This window comes from Lytechinus variegatus, chromosome 1 (assembly GCF_018143015.1).
Source record: "Lytechinus variegatus isolate NC3 chromosome 1, Lvar_3.0, whole genome shotgun sequence".
NCBI lineage: Eukaryota > Metazoa > Echinodermata > Echinoidea > Temnopleuroida > Toxopneustidae > Lytechinus > Lytechinus variegatus.
Genome location: NC_054740.1, coordinates 75,595,354 through 75,618,812, shown reverse-complemented (window position 1 = coordinate 75,618,812; position 23,459 = coordinate 75,595,354). Strand labels below are relative to the sequence as shown.

The following is a 23,459-nucleotide window of genomic DNA, read 5'->3' as shown; positions in this document are numbered from 1 at the left end:
AAAAATTTTGGTTGTCCCCTCCTAAAATTTTTGGCTTCCGCCGCCAATGATTACATTCAGTATCGCTTGTGTATTTTACAAATGACCATGGCCATGGAATCGAAGCCTAAATCTGTACCCCATTACCATCGATATTCTTTCTGACTTTAGGAATACCCCTAAAGAAAAATAGTTTTTAGCACTGATTGGGGAAAATATGGATGACTTTCTCCCCCCCATCAGTGCTGAGTAGACGAGTCTTCATTAGTTATACTGCGCCCTCTACGACTTTAACATAATAATTACCGGCAAATCTGATTTAATTCATGCGAAATCGAAGACAAGGCAAAGCCAAAGGCTAAAGCCAAAATAAAGTAGGTATTACATGAATTTATACAGATATATTTCGTTTTTATTGGTGTATGAACATACCAATAGATTTGTGTGAATACTATGTTACTGTAAACACTGTACCTATCAAAGAGTGGAATTAGGTACATGAATTTTTTTTGTGAAAAATGGACGTCTGTTTCATCCATTAATTAACCCAGCCGCGGCCCAGGGCCAGGTACCGGTACGTCCAGCCCGATCGCGGGCCGGAGACCAGGGAGGCGTTTTCTGAAATGGCCGGCGCTCCCTGGGTTAGGGTCGCAGTACTCCAAGTAAAAGGGGAAAAAGTAAATTATGCACTTACCTCGATTATATTGATGAAGTCTATCGTGACACAGAATCCTGACATCGAGGCACAAACTGGACTCTCAAAAAAAGGAAAAGTTCTGTCAATTTAAAAAAACAATGAAAATGGCCGATCGATACCAAAATGAACGTGACTAACGCTAGACGTCTCTAGTCTAACTTCCTTTTTTTTGAGGGTCCAGTATGTGTGACTGTCTTTAGAAAAGTTGCTGAAATAGAAATATCCAACCCTGTCAATATTAGGAAAACTGGGCACATTTTCCGTAGAAGATGAATGCTAGCATCACAATTTACAATTTTCTGAATAAACCCCCCCCAAAAAAAATCAAGTAGGCCTAATCAGAATGTAGACTACTATGTAGACGGCCTTGATGATTTATGCTTTGACAATCCGCATTGAAAATATATAAATTTATTTAATTCTTCCAGGCTGGTACAGTCCGCCACTGGCGTATTATCGTACCTTGTGCTTGTCAAGTGTTGAGTGTACAGTGCAAGTAAAAAATTTCTACAATGGACTCTATGTGCAGCTAAAAAAAACAGACTGAAGCTTAACGAAGCTTGACACACTGCACCTCCAGCTTGAAAGGCTCCAATGAAGTGCAGTTGACAGCTACAGGTGGTAATGAATTCCACAGCCTGATAGCGTCTGGATAAAAAGATGTTTGGAGAAATCGTGTCCTTGCATAGGGAACCAGGAGTTTTTGTGGATTTCCCCGAGTGCGTGGGGCTGTTACTGGAATGAGATTGGCGGACGGAAGATCAACCAAGCCATGGAGTATGCTGTATATCATATAAACTTTCTGCTGAGCTCTCCTCTCTTGAAGACTTGGCCACTGAAGCTGATGAAGCATAGATGTTACGCTGCTTGTGCGGCGGTAGTCATCTAGGACAAAACGGGCAGAACGCCTCTGTACCATTTCTAACTTTCTGATGTTCTCCTGTGTGGATGGGTCCCAAACTACCGCAGCATACTCCAAGACAGGGAGTATCAGAGTCTTGTAAAGTAACACCTTTGTCTTTGGTGGACAGGCCCTCATGTTCCTCTGCAGAAAGCCCCGTACAGAGTTAGCCTTCTTGGTGATTGCATCCACATGATGATTCCATTTCAAGTTGCTCTGCAGATTAACTCCCAAATACTTGGTGCAGAGAATTGATAATAAATGTCATCTTGTAACATTACCAGCTGCTTTCCCTCATCTTTTCTTTCATTTTCCTAATGTGCTTTGAGACCGGCTTTGATAAATATAATATGCTAGAATCTATTAAAAAAATACAATGAAACTTTGCAATGAAGTGAAGCAAGCAATCAAATCATGTATGGTATGTAATATGTTCATTGCATCACAAAATTATTGATTTTACTAAGGCTTTGTTTCTTATAAAAAAAGAATTGTCAAAGAAAATGCTTATAATCAAATATTCATGTATAATGTATAGTGTTTTTTCTGTTTATTTATCAATAGGAAATGCAAATGAAGCAGCTGAATAAAAAATGCAGTGCAGAGAAAACTAGGTAAACTTATCCATACAATATACTTTTATTTCCTTGTACAGTATCATTACTTATATTGGTCATTTGGTGAGGCTGAAAAATTGTCTCTGCTGGAAATCAAACCCGGGCCCCCACCTTGCAACGCCGATGCCTTAACCTCTAGACCACAGAGATGGGTTACGGTAGTGATTAGGGAGAACTCAAATTTTTTCTGCCTCACCAAAATTTCTCGCCATTCTTCTCTTCATTTATTTCTTTCACAACTATTAAGATTTGACAATGCTGTTCATGAATAATTTGTTCCATACATGTACTGTGTGTATCCAAGCATTTGCTTTGATCCTGTTGAGGCATGGCAGCTTGTCATTATTCAAAACTCACCTACACTTGAGCTGGTAACTCCTTGACTCGACCAAGGATATGGGGTGGAAAATCTGTTTATCTGACTGCCAATCAGATTGGGTTCGCCCTAGCCACTAACCCATCTCTGTGCTAAAAAGTTAGTGAACCCCACCAGAATATGCACTCCTTCATGCTGAGTGTTGAATGGAGACAACAACACGGCGAGTCCAGAGAAATAAAATTTTATTGAATGTAATGTTTTATCACCTGACGTCACTATAAAATATCTTTAACATGCAGAACTTGGTGGGTTCACTAACTTTTTAGCACAATTGTATATGTTAAAAATGTTCATTATGTTAAAATGTTATTATATATACCGGTAACTTTAGTCTCCTAATCTCCCATTCTTTCTGACACCACTACTTCTTTTGTCTACATTTCTCTCTGTATTCCCTTCCCTATATTATACATTTATAAACATTTTTTATTATCTTTTTGTATTGAAACTTTTACTTTGTAAAAATTCATGTGTACATGTAATTCAGCCTTTGGCTGCGAATTGAATTTTATTATAGTAAATACCATTTATCAAATAAAATGTTTTTATACTTTTCTTTCTTAGGATTAAATCCCAGAGACCTGTGAGTCCATCATCAATCCAGTCAGGCTATTCTCTATACTCGACTGATACTGATGATCAAGTGATGAGTACTCATAGAGGTTTAGATAGGTGTGCTGCTCTTCTTGCTAACATGATGGAGAGTGACGGATCAGGTGTGTTGAGGAATGAGGGATTCTTATACAGTAGATCTAAGGAGGAATGTTTTCATGTACATAGAACTTGTTTGATTCAGCTATGCATTTAGATTGTTTAACTATAATTCAAAAAAGCAAAATGTATTAAAAAAAACATATTTTAAGTTTTATGAAGGCTAGACACTTGATGTAGTAATCCCTGGCAGCTCATACACGAAGCTATAATTGGATGATGAATAATGTATGAATATAAGCAAATTACTACACATGGTGAAAGTGAAAGGACAGACTATTCATATCTTGCAGTTTGGAGATCGCTATCACCTATCTTTCAGAAGCTTAGCTGAGGAAAGATAAAGATATAAAAACTTTGCTGATAATAATGATTATGATACTAGTAATAAAAATTATCATAATAAGAATGATAGTAACGTTATTGATAAATTTCCATGAGAGATAATAATTGTCATATTTGTGAAGCACCAATTTCATTTGATATAAATTCTCAAGGCAATCAGGAAGATAAAAAGATGAACAAGATCAAGAAGGATTATTATGATGCTAATGATGATGATGAGTAAAAATGATATGAATACAGTGTAATGGGACTGTTAGATTAAGTTTCTTTTCTCTTAGATGTTTCTCTTTATTTTCAAGGTTTATTTGTGATTATTACATGAAATAACACTTCTTCTATATATTATCAGAATAGGGAGGTTATGATTTATGTACTCATATTGCAAATATCAAACTTGAAGTCCTTAGTAAATGGGAATGCATTAATGTGCATAAAATAAACATTCTGTCAACATTATTGTACTAATGTTAGAATGGTCATTTCTTATTCCAGAAAGCATCCCCACAAAACTAGAAAGAGGTGTAAAGGTGAAGCAAGGAGGCATGTCACACAGAAATCAGCATAATAAATTGACAGCAAAGCAGAAATGTCCTGTTGCAAAGAATAAATCAAAGGCACCTTCCACACAGAAGAAATCTACTCAGTCTGGTGAGAATTAATAAGACAAAATAATGTAAAAGGTTTGAATTAGGTTTTTCCTGTAAAATCAAATTTTGTTTGAGGTTTCACTGACGGTTTGTGGAATTTTTTTCCTACTTAAAAAAAATGTAGTTCATTATGTGATAGGGCAAGTCCAAGAATTCGCGCGCGTTACGTATGGGACATTTCAGAGGCTTTAATGACCTGAAAAATAGTGTTAAATGACTTTGATTAGATTGAATACCCTCATGATGGTAGACATCTAGGAGAAGAATAATCATGCAAAAAATTGTGACATATGACCTTGATCTTGACCTTTTAGAGCGAAAAGATGCGCCGTTACGTATGGGACGCAGAGAAAAGACAATTTTTAATACATTAGTTTCAAGTTGAGAATTCTCTGAAAGTATTTCACTTGACAACTTGAAACTTAGTGTGATAGAAGTCTCAATACTATAGTACATTTATGGCAAGTTTCATGTCTCAAACCAAATCCCTCTAATTACAGACTCTAATTAAACAAATTAATGACATGTTACGTATGGGACAGTTACGTATGGGACATTTTGTCCCCATAGAGAACGTACACAATTTTCCCCATAATTCAAAAATTGAAATAATTTAAAATATGGAAATAACAAAAGAGTTTCTTTCTTTTTAAATGTTCTACTGAGACATATTTGATATCACTGAAGGGGAAATTAGCCATTTCAACCTTTTTATTCCTTGTTTTTCATGGTTTTATGAATTTCTTATGTATTTCTATTGTTTTTATTTTTTCATATTTTTCCATTTTCACATTTTTTTTGGCTTCATTTGTATTCATTAATCAGTATTCATAACAAATCAGTGTTTAAAAACTAAAGAAAAGGTAAATAATCAGTTTTTAGAGCACTCTTCAAATTTGTTTTTCTCCATTCACTTTGTACACAAATCTCCCCATTGACATTGTGTGTAAATGTCCCATACGTAACATGTTGTCCCATACGTAACAATTTTTTAATTAACTTTTAATTAAAAAGTAAACTCCATTTTTGAAACTTTTTGTGGTATAACATTTTCATACTTAATAAATTAGAACTTCCCAGAGATGCAACAATACAAGTATTGTATTATGAGAAATAACTTAAAAAAACATCCTCAAAATGTTACGTATGGGACATTCCATCCTTGGACAAGACCTAATTTGCATAATTAATTAGATGACACCACTTTTTTCTGCCAAAATTAATGAGATGTAAGGGGGTCCATGTCCCACCTATGACTGAATCTCAGAAGTTTTGTTTTCATTTTCTATGAGTTTTTATAATTGTCCCATACGTAACGCCCATTTTACTGATTATGCAAATTAGGTGCCCCAAATTAGCATAAATATGCATATCATGAAATTTTTCTTAATGAAATTTTAAAATTCCACATTTGGGCTTTCTTACCCCACCAAAGATAACTTCTTAAATTAAAGATTAAATTTTGCCTTCCAGGGTGACCTTTTCTTGGACTTGCCCGATACAGTATAACTAACATAATATTTGAAAACTTTGGAAAGTGGATCTAATAACTGTAGCCCTCTTGAATACAGGAGGTTATGATGAAGTAAGGGAATAAAAATTGATTGTAAAAAAATGCAGGAATAGACCTTCGTGTTTATAATTGTTACAACACCACACATAACAGGTACATTTTTTTTTAAGTTTTACGTATTAACCAAAATATTATTTTGACTATATTTGCTTGCTACATGTACATGCAAATTAGATTGTAGAGACACTGCAGATGTTTGTGAACCTATTTCTCTTATGTGATAAATCTGCTAGAATTGATTATAAAAAGCTTCAACATTGACAATTCAACTTGGAGACAAAGGAAGGAAGGAAGGAAAGAAGAAAGGAAGATAATGAAAAAGAAGTGTCCTTTGAATACCTTCAGCCTACAAAGTATTAACTGTGTATTTCTCTTGTGCAGGTTCTCTAAAAGACAAGAAACAGACAGGAAGGAGGTCCTTTAATCAGAAGCTTATCTCTTCAACACCAAATCATAAGCAGACGATATTAAGTAATGGAGAAAGAAAGAAGCAAGGTAGAGATAGGATGCAATCTAAAGATATACACCAAGAAAAGACAGAGGTGGTGGATAAAGTTCATCTAAGAATTCCTGCAAGGGTTTCTCCAGGAAAGGAGAACTTTCCATTATCAAAGCAACACTCACAAGGAATGGACGGTCAAGGAAGATTCATTGAAACATATGATGTAACACCCAAGGTACTGAATGAAAATGTTATCAGAAAGACAAGAGTAAAGGCAGAAGCAATCAGAAACCCTATAAAACAGCATCCTGGACAAAAGGAAAGACCTATGGAAGCCAAGTTGGATGAGAGACCACATCATTATGCAGGAGCTCCAAAGACTGAAAGTACTTTACAGCCTAGGTATGCTAAACAAGAACAGCAGTTTCCTAAAGAAACTAATGGACAAACTGGGGACATGAGTACTGGGAATTACCTAGACCCTAACGCTCAACCATGGGTGAGTTGTATAGATATAGACCGTGCAGAAAGAACTCCTGGGAATGAAGACAATCTAGAAACACAGGGTGTTCATCATCAACACCTGATCCACCAACAGCAGCATCCAAATACCCAAGATCAGCATACTCAAGGTTATGTTACAACTGGTCAGCCAGGTACATCTACATGTACATGGAATAACTCTAGAATGGCTCCAGGGGTACAACCTTCAAGAACTCTTGACTCAAAGCTTGATCATGGAGTGGGACATGGTCCAGTCAACCATGGGCTTGGAACAGTGCAGACAACTCAATCTATCTTGCGAGACTTGGTGGGCAAACTTCAGAGAATGAATGAAAGCCAGATCCAAACCCCACAAGCTCAGCTTTCACACCCCTCAGGAAATGCAATGACCCAGAATGATACTAGCCATACACAGCAACAAGCAGGGCAAGAATCAAAGGATTTTCACAGGAAGGGTGTGGATTACGATGCAAGAGACCAAGAGAGCAAGATTCAAGATACTATATCAATGAACAAGAACTTTCCCAAGCATAGTCAACTCTATCAAACATCAATGTCTGCAAACCATGGGACACGTCTAGAAGCTAGTGATGTAGGAATGCATGATACAGATCTTCAAAATGGAGCTGAGCAGCTTGAGCCAGTCAGGGATTCTGGTCAGTCATGTGATCCCCAACCTACCAACCAAAGCACTGGATCTGTTGTGACACAAATGCAAAGAATTTCACCTGAGATTGCTGAAGATCCAATGGATACTATAGTGGATAGGAAGACAGGTACGGTATAAATGGTTTTATCATGGATCTCATTAGGACCATCGTGTTTAGTGGCTTTCACTGACAAATTTGCTCTATAGAAATTATGCATTTGTTACTATAACAAGTCTTTATGAAACAGAACTGTACACAGATCATATCTTAATGTTAACTTAAAATCAGAAGGAAACAAAAGATGGAAGATATTCATATAACAAAATAGTACATGAAATGCTCCTCTGAATGCATTTTCCTCTTAACACCACTTCGTGTTTTTTTTTAAGGCAGCTAGTCAGGAATCAATAGTAATTGTGAGATGAAATAACATTATGTCTTAACCTTAGAATTCCTTTTCATAAAGACAGGCCAATATAATAATTGATGATGAACAGCATTTGTATAGCACCAATTATCTGTGAAAATACTTTTCCTAAAACATTTACATCACAAGATGGGTGCATATTTAAACTGGAATAAAAGTATTTCTTTCATTTCTATTCATACTCTTAAAGGTCAAGTCCACCTCAGAAAAATGTTGATTTGAATCAATAGAGAAAAATCAGACAAGCACAATGCTGAAAATTTCATCAAAATCTGATGTAAAATAAGAAAGTTATGACATTTCAAAGTTTCGCTTATTTTTAACAAAATAGTTATATGAACAAGCTAGTTACATCCAAATGAGAGTCAATGATGTCACTCACTCACTATTTTGTTTTTTATTGTTTGAATTATACAATATTTCAATTTTTACGAATTTGACGATTAGGACCTCCTTGCCTGAAGCACAAAATATTAAAATAATGGAATTCCACGTGTTCAGGTAGGAATGAAACTTCATTTCACATGACAATGACGAGAAAATTAAATATTTTATATTTCATATAATAAAATACAAAAGAAATAGTGAGTGAGTGATGTCATCATTTCCTCATTTGGGCTATTCCACGGTTACTCACGTTACATTTGGAGACACCTTGACTCATACTTGGAGCTGTAACTCCATTATTATTGTTAGGAACTAAACATCTCCTTATCACAACAAAGTACACAGTCTGACTATCCTTTGTATAAAAACAAAACTTGGGAAATTTTATTATGCTCCTGGCAAATCTTTGGAATGTGTTGGTTACTCACGTTACATGATTTGGACATGCATAAAATGAAAAGTCGACATAAGTGAAAAGTCTCCTCATACAAGGCTTTTATGAAAGTTGATTATATCCATTTCAAAGAAGTATATTAGGGAGACAAACTTTGTATATAATTAAAAAAATAAAGAACACATGGTTTTTACTTGGGGTGCAGATAATATGGTTACTCACGTTACGGTTACTCACGTTACATTTTGTCCATGTATGGTTAACAACACACATGTCATAAAAAATTCAATAATGTGTATAAAATTCATTGCTAGGAACATCTAAAAGAGATTTTATACCAAAAATTGGAACAATTGGAGCTTTATTAGGGAGTAGGAGGGAAAAGTATGATTTCGCTTACTAATTATGCATAAAATAGCATAATCGCTTAATACCAATTTGCATGAAATAAATTACTGTATAGTATTGTAGATTATGTCCAAGACAACCTGCACGCAAATTTTCGGCGTGATCGTGCGGCCAATGGCCGAGATCTCAAGGGGGGCCGGGGAGCCCCCCCCCTTCCCCCACCCTCCGGGCCATATCAACTCCCAAAATACCCCGGCCTAGATAGGGTTACAGGTAAGGGCATTCTATGTGTTGTTCAAACACTCTTTAAAGTTTGGTTAATCAAAACCAAGTCTTACTAATGCACTCTCGCATTGTGAATACTTCTACTAATATTCAATTTTTTTGTGTGATTGTATGACCACTGATATTATGATGAACAAAGAGTCGCATCAAAGAGATGTACCCTCATTTTGCTTTTAATTAATCAAAAATAATTTCACAACTAACCATGAGACTTAAAACTTGACATCCCACAGAAAATGTTACCGAACTGAATAATTTTTACTGGTTACTCACATTACATGATGGTTACTCACGTTACAAAGTTACGTTACAGTTTTTCTTCATCAATTTTATAAAAAAATTGTACTTTTTAATGATTTTGATAGTCATCACTGTGTCAAAGATTGTTTGAAGGAAGAGAATTTAAAATCCCACCAATTAACTGTGAATAATTTTTCTCTCAGAAAACAAAGTCAGTTTTTTCGGTTACTCACGTTACATCACCTGAACAGGTTGCAATATTTATTTTTTAATGAGTACTATAAATTTACTTGAATAGCGGTTGTGTATTTTAAGTAATTTGACTCTTCTAAACTTCAGAAATATATAAAGTGGTATGTTGTTGCAACAACAAAATGGTAATAAGGCATATTTCATTTTTCACTATTTTTCTTGTATTTTGGTACACAATGGAAGACACAACTTTTGACCATTTTTTTCCAAAGTATACATATGAAAATAAACTTTTTATTTCTTGTTCTTGAAAATATCATGTATGAAGGACTTAAAGTATTAAAAAATTCAAGAAAATATTGAATTTGAATTTTTAAGCTCATGTCCACCAACCTGTGGAATTGCCCATTTGCATATAGCATGTAACTGTTTTGTGAAATGAAGCGAAACTTTAAAATGCCATAACTTTTTTATTTTACATCCGATTTTGATGGAATTTTCAGTGTTATGCTTGTTGAATTTTTCTCTTTTTATTCAAATCAAGTTTTTGTTGGGGTGGACTTCTCCTTTAAGGGGCATTTCAAGAGTCTTGCATTTAATTACAAATCAAGTGTAATTGGGCTGTGCAAAAAAAGTGAGTTCCAATTGAACACAAATTAATTGCAAAGTTATCTGCACCTTTAATCAATGACATATACTTTTTCTGGGACTTACCCTTGGTGTGGAATTGAGCATAAATATCTTGCAACAGCCTACTACTAGCTGCTCATAAGCTACGATAAATGTCATGGAATGTCTGTCTATTGTTGATTATTTCATTCTAAGGTAATTCCAAGCCTCGTCATGCATCTCGTAAAAGTCCTCAAGCAAAAGGTGATGTTGGTGTTCAGACTCCGCCCTTGAGCTCTCGACCTCCTGCTGTTCTGACAGGTTCTAAAGGTAGCAATGCACTATGGGATCAGGTACGAACACTGAGGTACATTACGAAGGAGCTTCATTGTGCAAACATAAAAATTGGTGAGATAATGTGTAGTCCATTCTCTATGGTATCGATTAATACTTTGTAGATTTTAATAGATTTTTAAATTCAAATTTCATTAGATTCATTTTCATCTTTCAACAATAACACCAACATTTGAAAAACAAAGTCCCTCAGGGGAGTTCACATTTGGAAAAAGTGTCCTTTTAAGAGAGATTTCTAGAAAGAAGCCATCTCTTGGGGAGGCCATACTCTGGGGAGTTTTCAGGTAGGAGATATCCTGATACAGATGTAATTTATAAAGTAACATTTGTTCATAGCTTGATATAGACTGTGAAAGATCACAAACTCGCCATGTATTATTTTTTTCAATTGGAGATTTTATAAAGTGTTGAGCAATGGAATTGAAAGATTCAATATTTATTGAAATGTGTAGAATGGTCTGATATCTTTAATAATGGAATGCATTCAAACTTTGACTGTAAATACCAAAACATTGCTCTAATATTGACACTTTTATACATTACATTCTCCTTCCTGGTACTCTGTAAAATGAAAATGTTATTTATAAGCATGTGTATTGTGTAGAATGGTACCAAATTGATGTTCCACCAGTCTTCACATTATATCATTATTATTGAAATAGAATAAAGCTGAAGTAGTTCTAATTTCTACAATTGAGTCCTAAATGTATGTAGGTGTAAATCTTTCTTTCATTTTGTTATCATTTCTGTAGGTGATGTACAAACTCAAGAGCTTCTATCAGAGCTCGAAGAAGTGATTGAGACGTTACCATTCACCAGTCTTGATAGAGATCTACAAACAGAGATCAGTCTTGCTCTTCAACCAATTAGAAGTGAGAATAGTCAGCTTAGGAGAAGACTTAGAATAGCCAATCAGCAACTCAGACAGATCCAACTTCAAATACAAACAAAGGAAAGCAGCCAATCAGGAGTCAGTTTAGAAGGTTAGCAATGCTGCTTCTTGTATTGTCCATCAAATACATGCATATTATAAAAATTCAAATTTCAATTCATTGTCTTAACCTCTTGTACAGTCAAATCTGCTTAATAACCACCTTTTTGTAAAGGACATTTGCCCCCAAATGAAGTAATGTCTGTTTCCTTTTAATATCTAGAACCTCTGCTTACAGACCACTTGCTTATAATGGTCACCTTTTTTTCCCATTGGTATGATGTTTATAGATGGGTTTCACTGTGTGCTCTCACAAGTATAAAAATAGTGTCTGCAATGAGAACAAGCAAAAATGGTATCATCAAGATTTTGGTTAACCATTGAATACAGAATTTACTAATTCCCATTGACATTGTACAGGGACCACTCTGTTCCCGTAGGCAATAACAAGAAAAGTAAATGATTGTTTCTTTGTATGTTCGTATTTATTTACATATAAAAAGAATGAAATATATACACGATCAAATTTAACAAATTATATAAATCATAAAATATGGAGGATGGCCCATTTCAGCAGTATTAACATAATACCACTAATCTTCCATGGAGTCTTTCGATGCTGATGGGATAACAAATCATTGTATCTCAAACAAGTTGAATTTACAGCAATGATGATAATAATAGCACTACTGAGTATTGCCCAATCTTTGGACTCTGGTTTACCCTAATACAATATATGTACCATTTCTACTCCCTGGGGAGTAGAGAAGGTACATACCCAAGTTGCTAAGCTCATTGTATTTATTTTATTCACATCTTGCTTGGTCCCCATCTACTTTGAAAGAAGCACTAACACTCATGGCTGATATAACTCTTATTCCAAAAAGAAAGTCTCTCCTATGACGTGATGAACAGGGCTCCGTAACACAAAGGTTTGCGATGGATTACAAATATGAAAGAACCGCACTGATTGGTCCCTGGTCAGTATTTTGAACCAAATGCGCATGTATCATAGATATTGATTGGTCATTTCATTAAGCGATTGATCGCTATTCTTTGTGTTACGGAGCCCTGATGTCACTTTTCGGGATCTATGGTATTTATAGAAGATACACCGTGGAAGATAACAAGTATGAAAACAAGAAAGTGATTTTCTTGTAAAATGATAGATAAAAGGTTTTCTCTCGAATCCTAGCCATGGCGTGTCTTCCTTTAGCAAGAAATTTATCCACACTGTGCTGCACTCGACCCAGGTGAGGTGAATGGGTATCGGCAGGATTAATTCTTTGAATGCACTGAGCGCTGGTGATGGTAGCTCAAGCTTAAAGCCGGGGTAATAATAGCAAGCGCTTTGTATCCTCAGGCAAAAAAGCGCTATATGAATCCAGCTGTTAATTATTTTTATAATAGCGACATTAAAGTTTATTATGAGTTCTTTTTTTTTTTCATTGACAGCATTAACTCTGCAGTCTTTGAATGTAAACCTTCAGAAGCAAGTAGAAGAACTGCAAAGTGAGACAGAGAGACAGGCTAGAGATATTACTGAGCTAAGAGCTTCTGTGGATACTCTCACTACTGATAAACACAATATGCAAGATGTCTACAAGAAAATGGTAAAATACTACAACTCTCCAATTTTCCCTTGGTTATTTTAATGTGTGTGCGTTAATTGACTGTACATATGTGTTGTTTGTTGCAGAATGTGTAGCAACTGAATATCATTTCACTTACAGTGTGCATTTATTTCAGTCTCGATTTTAAAAAGTCCATAATTCAAAATATGAGAAATTATATGAAATACTGATATGGAAATTTCAGGACTGTTCAAGAGGCGATTACAGTAGACTTTGATTTCGGTCACTGTACATGTGATTAATTGATTGATAATAGTATGTTGAACACTTTATTGAAGAACAAAATCAATTACCAGTAGTATTTTTGATAAATGATATACCAATGAATTAAAAATTTAATAATATTGATATCTTTTAAAGATTAAAACAAAGACTGAGACTATTTGTTATGATAATGTCAAGAGGTTGGTACCAGCTCTCGACTATCCACAAATTGCCAAGAGAGGGCAGTATGATACTTTTGGGGTAGGAGCTCATTGATGCCAGCATCTTATAAATATATACTTATATATACTTTTTATTCAATCAGACAGTGGACAATTTTTCAGTGTGATTATAACCCTCGCTGTAGTTTCCGATCCTGATGAGATGTTTGCTTGCTCAAAGTAAAAGATAAAAATGAGAATAAAATTTTTTTTTCCATATTTAGGACAATGATCTAAAGGAGAAGAGAAAAGGTTGGACTCTAGAAACAAGCGCACTGCGTCAAGAGATCACTAAGCTAAAATCTCAACTGGAATCTGAGAGTCATAGGACTGAGGCTGTTGAGAAAGAGAAAGGTATTTTAAGACAGAGTGTGAAGCAGAGAGATTCAGAGATCAAGAGACTGCAACAGATGACAAGGTACAGCATCTTTGGGTTGTAGTTCTGTGTATTGTGTCAAGTATCAGTTTGCTCTTTATATCATGTCATTGCCCGTAGGATGCTATATATATACATATGTACATTTTAATAGGATCCATGATTATTATCATGCCATGCCCAGGTGGGTGTTTCATAAAGCTGTTCGTAAGTTAAGAGCGACTTTAAGAACGACTGGTGATCCCTTCATGAGGTAAGTGGTATATTGTATTGGTGATGGTGTAGCGCGTAAGAAAGGTTCACCAGTCGTTCTTAAAGTCGCTCTTATCTTACGAACAGCTTTATGAAACGGCCCCAGGATGTGTCCAAGATGAGCCATTTTGAAGTCAAAGAGAATACAATATCTCCCATAGACAAGGGGCCTGTTCCATAAAGAGTTACAACTATTTTAACTTTGCCATTATGGCAACTACCAAGGTAATAGGGCTCAGCAGCCAGTCGCAATCCATGGTAGTCACAATAGTGGCAAAGTTGTTATAATGGCAAAGCGACAACAGTTACAATGAAACGGGCACAATGCATCTTTTCCTATACTCCTGACAAATCAAGTTTCAACGCCAAATTCTCTTATCTGGGCTTATTCCATAAAACCTTCAAATTAAACAAGATTTTATAAATAAGTAGGATGCGACTTGTCAGTGTCAGAGTTCAAAATATTTGTTTACTTTTGTTATGCATTTGATTGAATGTAAATTGTGCTCCATTTATGCTACAAATTGTAGTTAAAAGGAAATATCTGAATATTTCAACTTGATGTCAAGCAAGCACAATACCCATTCAACTTTCTGTATTTCTGTTATTCTTAAAGTCATGTATAAGGTTAAAAAAGAAAGACAGCTCTGTGAACCCCCTCCCTGTTAATAGATAAAATGTGAGAATGGCATGTTTTCTACAAAATGATAAAACCTTATGTTTCATGTGTTGAGATCAAAATGGTGCCCCTCCCCCTACAAAAAAAAGGAAAGAAATATATCTCTACTATTTTCTGTATTTTTGATTGTCATCGGAGACAGGAATTTGACAGCAACTATTATTTTGGGTTGAAAGTTTGTTCCTGTACTTTTTTTTACAAAATTTTACTTGTATCACACTCATGTGTGTTTAAATAATTTTCCTTGCGTAAAGATCCTTTTTCCTGTTTTTAGTGTCCAGTCGTTGTACTACTTTCTTACATGCACATTTCCTGTAACCTAACCTTTAGTTTCAGCATGTATTTAATTAAATGAAAAATCTTTTTTTTTGTATGTTTAACTTCCCATTGATGCAAACAATAATTATTCAGCATTATATAATAGCATTTAATATCTAGTATTCAAATACATATCAAATTGGCTGGCTCAGAACTGAATACCAGAAATATTCAGCTAGTTAGGGCGCATATTGCATGAAGCATAGATGAGGGCAATACGAGCGGAATGTTCCTTTAACCCATGAAATAAAGACATCCATTATTACCATCTCTAAAGGATCATTATTCATTAGACTGTGCAATATGCTCTGATACTGTACAGGCAAAATCATGCACCACTCAAATACTCTGTAAAGATGATAATTATTCATATTTCTTTCAGGAATATGCAAGGTATTATATCGAGTGTGGCACCAGGTAAATCATTGAAATCATCCCTTCCTGGTGAGAGCAAGGAATCTAGACTTGAGAATTGGTTGGAGAATCATCAGTCATCCATCAGTACTTCAAACAGGTATGGTATTTATAATGTATAGATTTAATCAAGTGAAAGTGAAATTTTGCTTTAAAAAAATTCAAATTAATGGGCTTAGAAAATGTTTTTATACATATAGGCCTGACTAAATTCATTGTATGTAATAAAATGAGAGCAATGCTGGTTTACTTGTTCTTCCTTTTCCTCTTTTTGTTTGGCAACCTGTGAAAATGCATAAAATTTGCATTGTCTTTCTTCAAGTTTCTTTGTAGCTTATAACCTTTTGATTCAAATGGAGTTTTTGATTTTTTTTTATTTCAAAAGGAAGTAAAATGTTTCTCAATAAATCTGAAATGCACAGGTTAACTTATTGCACAATCACTAAATATTGTGTGATGTATCACATGCTATAAATGTATTACTTCATACGTGTAGCAATAAATCATTTTTGTTATATAAGCGCTCATTGATGCAGGGGAGGGGGTGTTTCACAAAAATTTAATTGTGACTTAAATTTGCACTTTAAATTCCCAGTTTTGTTCTGTTTAAAAGACATCACCGCATTGGTCAGATCTTGCCAAGAGGATGCGCATTACCTATCATATCGATGTTGACATTTAAGCTCGACTCTTAGTCTTTGTGACCCCCCCCCCCCCCGACTTCCCAAACACCTTGGGAACCCAAACCATCTACATTTTTTCATCATTTCTTATTTTGCTCCTATCATGTACACAAATACATCGTGTAAATTTCTCATATGTTGGTAGAGTGTTTGTTTTTTTTATAGTTAAATTATACTGTTTTTTTTTCCAGTCTATGGAAATTCTTTAAAGGTTAAAGTATTGTATGTCTGCTTCTAAATTGTATACATAGTATTTTTCATATGGTCAATGTCAATGACCTTTTTGCCAGCTGCAGTTGTTATTAAAGTCAACAAGAGTATATAAATATATCAGACTATGGGGAAAGTATAGCGAAACTAGTACATGTATTTATGTCAGGATAGACTTGCAATAATGTTTTTTCCAATGGTTTTCTTATCTTCTGTAAGTTAAGCATTGATAAAGTACCACTTAATTACATATGCTTGAAAGCTGTGGAGGGTTTTAAAAACAACCCTCTTGCGTAAAAACTTCCGTCGAGCTTTTTGGCCATATGGGTTGCATTTCTACCAGCTGAAAGATGTAGTATATGTGTATATCCTGTAGGGAAATCTTCAATGATAAATGAAATGCATCATCATGCTGGTATTATTTCCTCTCCCCATGAAAGTGATATCTAGTCAGGTGATCACTCTTAAACAGAGTTATATTTTCAGATACATTGAGAATGACTGAACATGTACGTGTACATATGATACCATGAAACTGCAAATATTTCCAGGTCTGTTATCTTATAAAGGCCTGTATTCTTAGCTCCGGTTAAACTTAAACCAAGGTTTAAAGTTGTGGTGTACTGTCTCTATGTTCAAATGTGACACAAATGTCCATATCTGTTGTTTGTGTTTGTTTTACCAATATTTTATTATTCATAATTTTGTGCTTTTGTTATCACCATGTTTGATTGTATCATGGACCTAATAGTAGGTCCATGATTGTATGTTTGTGTGTATGGACCCCAACGAAAAACAGCATTTTCAGATAGGGTGTTCCATCTGACGAGTGGTAATTAATCATATATATCACATAGGTTATATAGATTCGAATCAGTAATAGGTCAATACGACATCACGTGACCATAGCTTCGAGGATCGCATTTGTTATATTCTAGGTTTTGACGTCACCTCAGGGAATATACTGCGTTGTATTGTCAATTGCGGCGTTGTATTCGCTAAGGTGACGTCACTCGCTGCATACAAGTTGCGTAAAACAAGGTAGTTTATTTGATGTACGCATTAATGTTAACGCATCGATTGCATGAAGAATGCGCTTGTATTTAATAAAAAATCTATTATGACGTAGATGGATCAGAGCAGTAGCAAGAATTTCGGTTTGAGCCAGATGATGAATGCGATTTCTGATGTCAAATCCACATAGACTATACAATATAACAGATATTGCCTGGTCTTTTGTTTTAATAAATAACATTTCAACTCCCCTTCAAAGCTATATTTTTACCCTCGGGATAATATTTTCCCTTGGGGAAAAATATAACTCCGTCGGGGAGAGGAAATGTTATATTCAAACTCTAGGTTCTGACTCTCGCCTTGTAATCAGAGGGTCGTGTGTTCGAATCCCACCATGGCCTAGCGTCCTTTGGCAAGGCATCAATCCACACTTTGCCACTCTCCACCCAGGTGTTAAATGGGTACCCGGTAGGATGTGAAAGCATATATGTAGTATGCCTAGCAATTGAGTCTTGGAACTCTTGTTGGAATGCTCCCCAGAGAGTGGAGAAGGTGCATACATTGTATGCGGGCATGCAAGGATCCGATGACCGGGGTAATAATATGTCTGTAAAGCGCTTAGAGACGTCGTTCCGATGTATTAAGCGCTATATAAATGTGGAATATTATTATATTATCTGTATATTGGCACTTTAAACATTAAACACCATCCGGAGGGAGGGGCAAAGAACTAATACAACTGATCATTAACGCGTAAATTATATACAAAATGGTTTTCTTCACCATAGAGACATGGGAATGATCCCAGTACTCTTACAAGACACATTCAGTATATAGACAAACACTAATAGTTACTAACAGTAGACCATGGTTTCAGTCAAACTGGAGTCTAGTATACAGGCCAATAGCCCTTATACTGCACTCTCATTTCATGTTTAATTGTTTTTGCTCAACCATAGATTTCAGGTGTATTTGATACTGGTAGATAATTGGTCCAAGCCCAAGCAAACACATATCGCATTACAATTGAAGGTTAAGGAAAAGACTTTCAAGTACACTCTTACATAATCAGATTAATGAATAGATTTCTATCTTTACTACCTCTTGATGAAAAGAGAGGGTTTTTACATGCAAAGTGATTGAAAGGGGTTTTTTTTTTAAAGCATATTTCGAGTGATTTTTTTCTGCATATATGACCCTGAAACATTCAGCTGTTCTGAAAGTATGCAGAGAATCATAAGCATTATTAGCTCAGTCGATAGAGAGGGGGTTTCGGATTTCGTTGACCCAGGTTCGATTCCCAAGTGGTGCGCTAGTGCCTTTTGGCCTTTGGTAAAGGCCTTTATCCTCATTACCAGGTTCCTCGGAGAGGACCGTAAGCTGTAGATCCCCTGGTTGCTTGTTCACAGGCATTTATGCTTTCTTAGCAGTCAGGTAAAAACCTTGGTGTAATATTATTTTCTTTATATTTATGTCTTAATTTCTTGTGTGTGAGTACCGGTATATTGGTTTTAGAGAGAGTTGTGGGGAGGGAGAGAAAGAGGAGGAGAGGAAGGGAGACAACAGAGAGGGAGAGGGTGAGAGAGAGAGGCCGAATGATAGGGAGAAAGAGAAAGAAAGATTCCTGAAAGCAAAGTGAAACATAGACCACAGGCATTACAATCACATGCTTCAGTTTTATTGTCAAATCAAGTAGCTTGCCAAATTAAAGTTTGAGTCATCTTAGTTGTGATTTAATTTTGTCTATCTCAAGTATTTTGCAAGTATTGATGTTAATGATGTACAGTGTTTGATTTTCAATGTATAAGTTGTACAAGTTTTCTAGATCTCCAATAACTTTGGTCCTTTTTATAAACTGTTATGACTTTGTCATTATGGACACTACCATGATAACAGGGCTCAGCAGCCAATCAGAATCAAGGTTACCATGGTAGTTGCCATACTAGCAAAGTTACAATGGTTGCAAGTCCTTTATAAAACAGGCCCCCGGTCCCAATGGCCAACGGACACAAAACATATTCATAACGGATACAGCAGACAAACAAAATATTGGGGTGGCTCTATCCACTCCAGACAATGGACAAAATGGGTGAACAATGAAATCACAGTGGATGGATGCTTGATGGATATAGAGCGTATGAAACACGTATGCAAAGAGTACACACATAACGTTTTCCAGTGGATGGCAAGATTCTTATCCATTATACATCCTCTCTGCATCCGTAGGTGCAGTGGGACCAGGCCTTAAAAAAGTTATGGTTGTTTTAAAATTAAGATCCCTAAGACAAACTTAATTCCAAATTGGAAACTGGATAAGTGGTAGGGATGACTTTCCCCATAGGCCATGTACTTAGTTGACATTTGTTGGCATTTGTGGTTTACTCTTAAGTACTAAGTCCTCTTTATAGGCAGTAATCAGAATATTATACAGGTAGCATATATTTCTTTATATCCTAATAGAAAAAATAAGAATTTGAAGTAATACTATAAAAAAGTGACATTTTTTCTCCAGAGGTAATACAAATTTTGAAAACTTTTCAATTTGTATAACTTTCTTATTGTTTGTTGAATATTATTAAAATGTTCACATGTCTACTTGTCTCATTTCTCTTGTTCCTTTGGGGTTAAATACCTCTTTAGTAATGCTTTCCAAAATATCATAGAGAACTAAAATTTACCCTTTTCTTAAGAAGTAAAGTAAAACAAACTGTATTGAGTTTTTGTATTATTTTTAATGATGTTGCATGCAGTTAATGTAGCTCATGACCCTCAAAACTTGAATACATGCTTGTGCACAGTTTTATCAATATCAGACTTGAAAGTGTTGTAAATTCATTATTTGTAATCCAGCTGTTATGTATTTGGTGTTATTTGATCATTTGAACAATCCTATTGGAATCTTGGTGGATTCAGCCTTAAGCTAAGTCTCGGAGTCTCCTGATCAAAACCTATGTGTATCAAATTATTTTAAGGTACAAGCAGATTGAACAAATGGGTGACATTCTTGTGAATAAATGAAGTTACAAGGCTCTTCTTAACAATAACTCATGTAGGAAGTTGATAACATCACCATAATTAATTGTAGAAAGGGGTTGAAAAGTGGAGTTTATGAATCTTTATAGTGCCTTAAGTGTCTACAAACTCAGTGTACTTTGTATTCTCAAACAAAATTAGTAAAAGTATATTTGCTGAACTACATGTACAGTACATGTATGTTTAACCATAAATAGACTGGGCTATTTCGACGCCTAAGAAGACTGGGGATTATGATCTCGGCCGTCGATCGCGCGATCGCGACGAAAATTGGCACACGCGTTACCCATGGCATTGTCTACAAAACTATAACATCAAATTCTGCAAAAAATCTCATGTCTCATTGATTATGCTAATTTATGCATAAAATCATAAGTTTGCTCTAATTAATAAAATAATGCCCCTGAAATGCTAATTTTTGTTTCACATGCTCTAGATAGGCATCTGATCACATTTTATTTAAAAAAAAATTCAACATCACATTTATTTTCTTATGTATTCTATTGTTTTCTAAATTTCTTATGTATTTCTTTGTTTTTCAACTTTTTGTTTTTTATTGTTTTTTCAATGGAAATTGTCAGAGACTTTATTTTACTATAAAAAAGATCAAATTAATTTATTTTAAGCAGTAAAATGAAAAATAATGATACATTTATGAATTTTGGCTAAAAACACTATTTGCATTGGATTTGTACACAAATTCATGTTTTTGAGTAATTTTGGGTCTGCATGCACTTACGAAATGTTGCGTAATTTCGGAACCGTGGACCCGGGGGTCGCAATTTTGGTCTCAAAAGTTGCGCGAGACTTGAAAGTAAAAAGTCAGCGAGCGACGCGGTCAAAAAAATTTGCGCAGAAGGATTTCTCTCGAAAAATGTCGAGGGGGGGGTGAATCAGCACCCCCCAGTCTTTTTAGGGTTAAGGCTTCAAGCCTTGCACTAAAAGTAGGTCATTGAGGATTTATACTCCTCTTTCCAATTTTTAACACACTCACTGTGTTGAAAAATACAGTCCATGCCATTTGATTTGGAAGGTACATGGATTTGATACAATAATATATACTGAGTAATCTATATAATTCTTAAATGCATTTGACTGTATTGTACGTCTCTCTTTTCATCTCTTCTACTATGTGTAATTCTAAATAATTGCCATTCCTTTTCCCATGATTTCTATTTCAATTTAGAAATGGTTCACTTAATGGTCTCCAAACAGCGTTGAGACAATGTCAGAGGTCACCACATGATTCTTTGTCATCTTATTCCTTGTCATCATCGCAAGGAGATCATTCCACCAAACATTCTTCTCCTAATGCATTAAACATGTCAGATTGGAGGATCTCTGATCATCAACGCTCTTCTCCTCATGCATTACCCACAGGAGACTGGCTGGTCCCTGATCATCAAGGCTCTTTGGATCATAATTTTGTCTTCATTGGAGGTTCAGAAAAGCTTAATCCATCTCAAATGGACGATAAATTTGGGGCGGATGGGAGATATGATGATTTAGACTCTACCCTTGTGGAAGACACATTAGACGGTGATGGGACAGCGTATATGAGCATTGCTGATCCCCAAATTGGCAATCGGAAACCCTATCTATTCCACACCCCGCGCCATAGAACTAGTAGAGGTGGCGGCATACCTAGTTGGGTAGAAAAGGAGGTGTCACCATCAACAAAGTCAGAGAGACAGCATGTATCACATGGTGGAAATGCACATATATCTGATAGCCTAGGGAGGACAGGGTATGATAAGCATTCCTCACCATCTACAGTGAGAAGTGATTCAAGGTTGAGTAGGAGAACAGAACACTCAGAGAGAGACCTTGGTAAAATATTCAATGCCGCTGAGGTAGGGTCAGTCGTATCCGAGTCAACTATATCATCAATAGCATCACAATATGAGGCTCAGTTTCAGGTAGGACTATCGAAGCTTGATGATGATATTGCCAGATTACAAGAAAACTTAAAGGGATTAGTCAAAAGGTGATAATTTTCTTTTCCATAATGTGAATTCATAATTTGATCCTTGTTTGTATTCATCACTTAATGATATTTATTATTAATCATAGTAATATTCAAGGCCTGTTCGAAAGCACATACAGATGTTAGCTGCTAACATGATATGCGCTATACAATAACTGACTATTGTTACAGTATTATAAATCTTATGTCTAAAATAGCTATTATATATGGGTCATTGAAGGAATATGAAAGGAAAATTGTTGATTTGTGTAAAGGGTCTGTGCTCACTTCAGCATGAAGCAATTTAAAAAAGAAAAATCATCAAGGAAATTGAATGTCAAAAGGGGCACTTGGGACTGTTTCACATTAATTTTGATGCATGAAATTGATGAAGGTAGGATATATACCAGAGCAAATGTGATATTATTTGAAAAGGTAGTAAATTATAAGTTTGTTGTACAACATATATTTACATATTTTATTAGAAAGCATTGTCCATGGTTTAACTAGTACTCAATAATGTCTTTGAAAAACCAACCCCCTAATCATTGTTGAACTAAGAAACAAGTGTCCGAGAATGAAAGGATGAGACTAAGGTTATTTATATCAGGATTTACAGAATCGTCACATTTGTTTAGCTAATCATTAAGCTACAGATCTAAACCATATTTTGGTGTAGTAAAATATTGGCAATATGTAAGGTTTTATATCATTCAAAATTTGACAAGTCCACCTCTCTACCAAGGTTGAACATCTCATTTAACTTAGGGGAAGTTCACCCTGACAAAAAGTTTATTGTGAAAATAACAGAAAAAATGATAAAAAATATTGCCAAAGGTTTGA

General features: G+C 35.2%; 1 protein-coding gene across 1 annotated transcript; it reads left to right on the top strand.

Annotated features, from left to right (window-relative positions):
* The first annotated feature begins 296 nt into the window (after positions 1-296).
* On the top strand, positions 297-23,459 carry LOC121423197. The gene is made up of 11 exons (XM_041618521.1): positions 297-353; positions 2,142-2,191; positions 3,138-3,289; positions 4,122-4,277; positions 6,231-7,571; positions 10,544-10,735; positions 11,434-11,664; positions 13,068-13,225; positions 13,896-14,089; positions 15,679-15,810; positions 21,837-23,459. The coding sequence occupies exons 2-11, from the start codon at positions 2,145-2,147 to the stop codon at positions 22,639-22,641; spliced, it is 3,408 nt and encodes a 1,135-aa protein (XP_041474455.1). The 5' UTR covers positions 297-353; positions 2,142-2,144; the 3' UTR covers positions 22,642-23,459.